General features: G+C 33.0%; 2 protein-coding genes across 2 annotated transcripts; one reads left to right on the top strand and one right to left on the bottom strand.

Annotated features, from left to right (window-relative positions):
• The first annotated feature begins 1473 nt into the window (after positions 1-1473).
• Positions 1474-4636, top strand: LOC138139933 (putative GTP-binding protein 6). Its single transcript, XM_069060533.1, has 5 exons — positions 1474-1879; positions 3093-3939; positions 4051-4255; positions 4305-4404; positions 4449-4636. Exons 1-5 carry the CDS (start codon positions 1749-1751, stop codon positions 4573-4575), a joined length of 1410 nt encoding a protein of 469 aa, XP_068916634.1. The 5' UTR covers positions 1474-1748; the 3' UTR covers positions 4576-4636.
• Urod (uroporphyrinogen decarboxylase) lies at positions 4620-5935 on the bottom strand. The gene is made up of 5 exons (XM_069060534.1): positions 5801-5935; positions 5573-5751; positions 5369-5524; positions 5020-5319; positions 4620-4971 (listed from the first exon to the last, which is right to left on the bottom strand). Exons 1-5 carry the CDS (start codon positions 5910-5912, stop codon positions 4654-4656), a joined length of 1065 nt encoding a protein of 354 aa, XP_068916635.1. The 5' UTR covers positions 5913-5935; the 3' UTR covers positions 4620-4653.
• Positions 5936-6762: the final 827 nt, after the last annotated feature.

Raw genomic sequence — 6762 nt, 5'->3', positions numbered from 1 at the left:
ATTTTTTTGTAAACGTTCTCGTTAATGAATTAAAATTGTTTAAAATTTTCCACAAATTTCGCTACCCGCCACTGGAGATTATGCTATCTGATCGACAGGGATACCCGACTACACAACAAAGTGTAAACTAATTGTTATAAATATTGTGATGACTGTTCAAAGCATCTGTAACGATCGTTTCTAAGCATTTTTACGAAAACAAAATTATATTGTTAGAACCTGTGCTTAGAAGATTTACACAAACGACTCGTTAATTTATGGGGGGGAAAATGCTAATATCTGTTCACGTTGGAATGAACATCAGTGGTATTTACAAACCTAATCAACAGGTCGTGGTTCTTTGATTAAAAAATAGACTACATATACATATTTTATATTACAGTGTATCCCTGGATAGGTGAAACGACTCTTGTAACAGATAAAAAATTCTCGATTTAAATTTTCATTTTCAGGGGTTCAGCCTTGCTTGGTTAAAGCCTAATTTCTAACATCATTTTAGTTTTGAAAAATCAAGTATGCCTTGGAAATTTTCAAAAAAAAAAAATTTTTCCCTGTAGAGTAAAGTGCCTTTTATTTGACAAATAGGACAAAAAGTTATTAAGAAAAGTTGTTTAGAATCAACATCTAGACCTCTATACCAAATTTCAAAATCATCGGCGAACTATGATTTTTCATTTTTTTAATGTTTATTTCACAAATCAAAGAATTTTATTTTTAACATTCTCTTATTATGAGTAAAAAAAATCACACTTAGATTATTACTACAACTTACTGGCTTAACACTAGTAAGTTATAATAAATAAAAATATGTAAATTAAAACCTTTAATTAAATGGAAAAAATTGAAAAATCATAATTCGCCAATGATTTTGAAATTTTGTCTAGGGGCCTCGATGTTGATTCTAAACAACTTTTCTTAATAGCTTTTTGTCGTACCACATAAAAGGCACTTCACAGAAAAATAGGTTTTTGAAAATTTCCAAGGCATACTTGACTTTTCAAAACTAAAATTATGTTAAAAATTAGTCTTTAACCAAGCAAGGCTAAACCAAAAAAAAATGAAAATTCAAAGCGAAATTTTTTTATCTTTTACAAGAGTCGTTTCACCTATCCGGGGACACATTATGTATTTAGATGAGTCGACGAGATAAGTATGTAATTGCTATAAATATGTATGTAGTTAGATAATTGATTTATATGACATAGGTACTTATTTTGACAGTAACTTGCTTTGACGTTTCAGGTACTAAAAAAAAAAATAGAATATGTCAAAATTTCAAATTTCTGACTAAAAGCCGTTTTACAATCAACCGAACCTGTTTAGTGCATTATATATATGAATGACGTCACGAGTAACTTTTGCGACGGGAAAAAATTCAAACTACATTGTTTTAAATGCACGTTTAAATGGCAACGAGGCAACCTACTATACAAATTAGTCAGTTCTACCAATCTTGCTAGGAATAAAATCACTAAAATACGTTGCATTTCGCTGTTTCACCCTATTTCACTCTGTTGCACTGAAAGCGAATAGCTGTGTCGCATGTTGGTTAACGTGATTTCGTATATTCGAAAAAATCGCTGTTTTCGTCAATCGCCGTTATTTGCGATATTAGGCAACTGATGCTAATCGCTATTTTTGAATAACGGCGATTAAATCACGGATAGCGATATATCGCTCATCACTTGCTCCCGTAGACAGCATTCGGTTTCGGTTCAGAATTGCACGAAACGCGCCAAATTCAAACAATGAATCTTTTCAAACGGTTCGCGTTAATTACAAGAAAAATTACTCCCATTTTCCAAAATAAAAGAACTTTTCGTCTACTTTATCACTTACAAAACAAGACCCATGATGACAACATTTTAAACGAAGACAGGTAAGCAGACATTTATGATTATTCCATAATTTCACTTATTGATCACATATTTTACTGATAATTGTACTATGGCGGACAATAAATTTAGGCCGGCCTGTCATTGAGTTGACATCAAAATGTGAAGCTGGCATTATGTTCAAACTAACCCCATTTTCGATTTTTGTCATTCTTGTCATCGTGACAGCGATAATCAAAATTAAATTGGGAAAAGAAGCGTGCACCAGAGAGAAGTGCTACTACAAATCAGTTATGCTAATGCGTCATGATCTGTAAGTTATGAAAAAGGCGAAGGAAACGCCAAACAGCTTGAAAACCTTCAGTTTGACAAACTGACACATCAGTCATAATGACAATAAATGGTCGCTTGCATTGACTTTTTTGAAATGTCAGAAATATGCCGGCCTAAATTTATTGTCCGCCATAGTACGAAATGTATTATAATTAATTAATTACAATACAGGATTATTCACTAAGATGACGAGCCTAATCAGGTAAAAATGCAACTCAAAATACATTTAACAAAGCATATACATATTGTGTTTTGGTATTTAAAAATGAAATCAGGAATTTCTATTACTTTGAAAGATATATCTGTCATTGCATTTTTCGTTCATATTTAGTATTTGAAAAGGTTTTCGAACGATGACAGAACCGATATGATCCTACTTACTCATGACTTTTGTGATTTTAATTGCTTATTATTGTTATTAAATCATAATTTGTTGAGAAAGTATTTTTCTGTCAGAACTTAACATTCATTAGGTTGACGTTAAAAGCTGTCCATATTTATGTGCATTATGATTATGTCCGATAATGTAATAAATACGGATAGAGACTGCTTTGTGAATTGTCTTTTGGGTTGCATTTTTACCTGTTCAGGCCCGTCATCTTACGTGAATAATCCTGTATATATGTAATTCATAAAAGAATTATTTTGAATTCGCGGATGTATCAGAAACTCACCGTTTTACATTGATTTATAACCGAGACATCATAATCAATTTGAAAATCAGTATCGGTAACATGTGATAATAAATCTAAAAATGGGAATTTTTGACCGTCAAAATTGTTAGCAGACTATGGGATCGGTGGTAGTAACCACAATTTATATCAAATACAGAATTTGATATTTTGTTAACTGGGTTGCAGTCAAGATCAGTACATACAGTATATAATAGGTATAATATGTTACATTTTTCTAATTCAATTGTAGTGAATATCTGACCTTTTCCGAGAACTATTTAAATGTAAAACAAGGAAAAAATTGTTATATAATTCAGCCGTATATCAAATGGGGTCCTCAGAAATTGCAGGGGATTACCCCAGAAGAACAACTGGGCGAGGCCAAAGCTTTAATTGACACACTTTCTTCTTGGGGAGTGGAAGAAACAATATCTATCCCTTTAGAATCGGTGGATAAGAAAACTCTGTTTAAATCAGGTTCCTTAGAAAAGCTGCGTCATAACATTCGACGACATGGTAATGTGAATGCGGTCTTTATCAATCTAGGAACTTTAAAAAAGGCTCAGATTATAAATTTAGAAAAAGAGTTCGGGGTCCCCATTCTAGATCGATATAAAGTAGTGATGCACATATTGAAACAACACGCGTCTACCAAACATGCGAAATTACAAGTTGCTTTGGCAGAACTGTATTATTTGCAAAGGACCGTTTTCAATGAAATGAATGTTGGTAAAGTAGAACGCGAAAAACTTAAAATGATGTTTCAAAATCGTGAACAAAAGTTAAAGAATGCAATTAAAGACTTGAGAGCCGAAAGAGCTTTACTGAGGAGTAAAAGACAAAAAATAGAGTATCCCATAGTTGCTGTTGTTGGTTATACTAACGCCGGGAAAACATCTCTCATCAAGGCGTTAACAGGAGAAGAAAGACTGAAGCCTAGAAATCAATTATTCGCAACTTTGGATGTCACTATGCACGAAGGATTGTTGCCGTCGGGACTAAAAGTTTTATACGTTGATACCGTTGGTTTCATTTCTGACATCCCTACAGATTTGATCGAGTGTTTTGTGGCGACACTCGAAGATGCAATTTTGGCTGTAAGTCAAATCTCAAATCTAATACAATGCTAATAAAAGAGAAATCAAAACATCTTTTTTTATAGCGAAATTTATGTAACAATCGTTTTGTGTAATAATGCATTTTTTTAGGATGTTATTTTACATGTTGAAGATATTTCAAGTTCTTGCTTTGAATTTAAAAGAAAACATGTCCTCCGTACGTTACAAGATTTATCGAAAAAATCGGGGAGTGACGATATTTTAAATAAAGTTATTAGTGTTGGAAATAAATGTGATTTGGTAGCAAAAGACTTGGATTTTGGGATTTTAAAAATATCGTCCAAAACTGATATTGGTGGGTAGATACGATTTAGTAAATATGTAATATTGACGAGTGGTTTCAGGTGTCGATGTTCTTAGAATGAACTTAGAACAAACCATTTTGGCAGGTACCAACAGGCGTAAACTTAAAATTAGAGTTCCAGCTGGCAGCGACGCTATTAGGTGGGTGTTTTATTGTTTTATTCACGCTTAATCGTAGGTTTCAGGTGGTTGTATAAAAATGCTACTGTAGTCGCTGAGGTGGCTGATACCAAAGACACTCAGTTCGTTTTAGCTGAAGTAATAATAACACATGCAAAATTGGAAAAATTCAAACATGACTTTGCTCCCTGAACAACCAATTGTAATGTATTTAATTGATGAATAAATAAAAATCATTATACAAACAACTAAACCATGTTTAATAACATATCAAATATTCACACTATGAACAGTTTCTAACAATGTTTGAACTGAATCTGGAGGCATATCAGGATAAATTCCATGCCCTAAATTAACAATGTATCTTTGACTTCCAAACTGTTTTATCATGTTTTGAACAAGTCTAGCCAATTCTTCTTTGGGAGCATAGAGAGCACAAGGATCCAGATTTCCCTGAACTGTAACATTTTTACCTTTTAATAATCTTCTCACTACTTCAGGTTCCAATGTCCAATCAATTCCAAGAACTTCATATCCTAAATCTGCTTGTTCTGGAAGGCAATAATGAGCTCCTTTTGCAAACAATACCTACAAAAATTATTCTATTTACATTTTTTTTTTTAATATCTTTATTACCATTGGTACTGGTTCCAGTTTTTTTTCTTGAAGTTTTAAATGCACCAATTGTTTAATTTTCCTTAAGTATGGAAGACCATATGTAATATAAAGTTCCTTATTTAATAGGTCGGCATTACTGTCAAATACTTGCAAAATTTGAGCACCTGCTTCAACTTGCATGACTAAATAATCAATTATAATATTTGTTAATAACTCAAGTAATTTATGTGATGCATCTGGATGAGCATACAGCCATTTCTTAGCTTTGCTCAATGTTTTGGATCCCCCTCCTTCAATCATATATCCCATTAAGGTCCACTAAAACATATAAATTAGTAAATATCAACTACTTAATCATTTAATATACTGGAGCTCCTGAAAATCCAAATAAGGGTACTTTACCCTCCAATTTATGACGGGTTAATGTAATAGCCTCCCCCACATATTTTAATCTCTCAACAGCCCCATCTATTTTCAATTCATTAAGATTTTCTGTAGTTAAAGGGTCTGGTAGTACTGGACCCTTAAAAACTGTGTTAAAACAATATCCAGATTATCATTAATAACTCACAATCCCTGCTTTCATTTCCACTGTCATTCCTAATGCTTGTGGAATGACTAAAATGTCACTAAATATAATAGCTGCATCCAAATCATATCTCCTAATTGGCATTAAGGTAACTTCACAGGCTAGTTCTGCATTTTGACATATTTCAAAAAAACTGTGGTTCTTGCGAAACTCCATAAATTCTACAAAGGTGATTGTGCATAATATTCAAACTTAGGAATAGAAGCAGACCTGGCAAATAACGCCCAGCTTGTCTCATAACCCAAACGGGGAGTTTATCGGGTAATTCACCCCTGGCAGCTCTAAGAATTCGGTCATTTTTCAGTGGTGGGAATGTGTTCATTTTCACAGAAGATTTGGAACGTAAATTAAAAACAAGTTTGTTTCATGTAATTACAAGTCATGACAAATTACATCCGTTAATCTAACGTAAATTAATCAGATGTGAAATGTCATGCTAACAACATAACCTCATTTTTTTGTCAAGAAATTCGCAGTCGACTTGGCCAGTGGCGCCATCTTTTATAAATTCAAACTGTTCTTATTTTTATCTGGAGAATGTCGCGCCAACCGGATGTACTAAATTATACATATTTACTTTTCTAAATTACTTCAGGTAAATATATTTAATATTTGAGGCGACAATCTCATAAACATGTAAATATTCAAAAGATTTTCCCGATAGCATTTATACAGAAGTGGATTGGTTGTAGACAAATCACTATTACTAATTAATAATGAATTAATTAATGATTACTTAAATCATAATTATAAAATAAAAAATTGCAAAGAGCGTTTTTAATTTATCTAAAGAAAACACATGTAAATTGTTAAGTATTTATTAAACATTTTTTATTCAAATATGAATTCATGTTTTGCCCCCACAACCTCTGGTACTGGTACCGAAGAAAAAAGAGACTCATTCGTTGTTCTCTGGTCATCGTGAATTGGTGAACCCCTAGATAAAGAAGAACCGTGCTCGTGCTCTTGGGTGCAGCATTGTGAATTTTTGAATTCGAGGTGGCGACACTCCTATTCCGCTTAGCGCCATCTGGCGTACATTGTCTTCAGTGCTACGCGACTAGTCGTCTTGGCTAGTGGCGCCACCTTTCATAAATTCAAACTGTTCCTATTTTTATCTGAAGAATGTCGCGCCAACCGGATGTACTAAATTATATTTACTTTTCTAAATG

This window comes from Tenebrio molitor, chromosome X (assembly GCF_963966145.1).
Source record: "Tenebrio molitor chromosome X, icTenMoli1.1, whole genome shotgun sequence".
In the NCBI taxonomy this organism is placed as follows: Eukaryota; Metazoa; Arthropoda; class Insecta; order Coleoptera; family Tenebrionidae; genus Tenebrio; species Tenebrio molitor.
The sequence above is the reverse complement of the archived record's forward strand: the minus strand, read 5'-3'. Positions and strand labels throughout refer to the sequence as shown.

Coding starts and splice junctions, on each gene's coding strand:
- LOC138139933 (XM_069060533.1), top strand. CDS start 1,749: ATGAATCTTTTCAAACGGTTCGCGTTAATTACAAGAAAAATTACTCCC. Junction 1,880..3,092: donor AACATTTTAAACGAAGACAG/GTAAGCAGACAT, acceptor ATTCAATTGTAG/TGAATATCTGACCTTTTCCG. Junction 4,256..4,304: donor ATCGTCCAAAACTGATATTG/GTGGGTAGATAC, acceptor GAGTGGTTTCAG/GTGTCGATGTTCTTAGAATG.
- Urod (XM_069060534.1), bottom strand. CDS start 5,912: ATGAACACATTCCCACCACTGAAAAATGACCGAATTCTTAGAGCTGCC. Junction 5,752..5,800: donor AGCTGGGCGTTATTTGCCAG/GTCTGCTTCTAT, acceptor TCACCTTTGTAG/AATTTATGGAGTTTCGCAAG. Junction 5,320..5,368: donor TTGGATTTTCAGGAGCTCCA/GTATATTAAATG, acceptor TATATGTTTTAG/TGGACCTTAATGGGATATAT.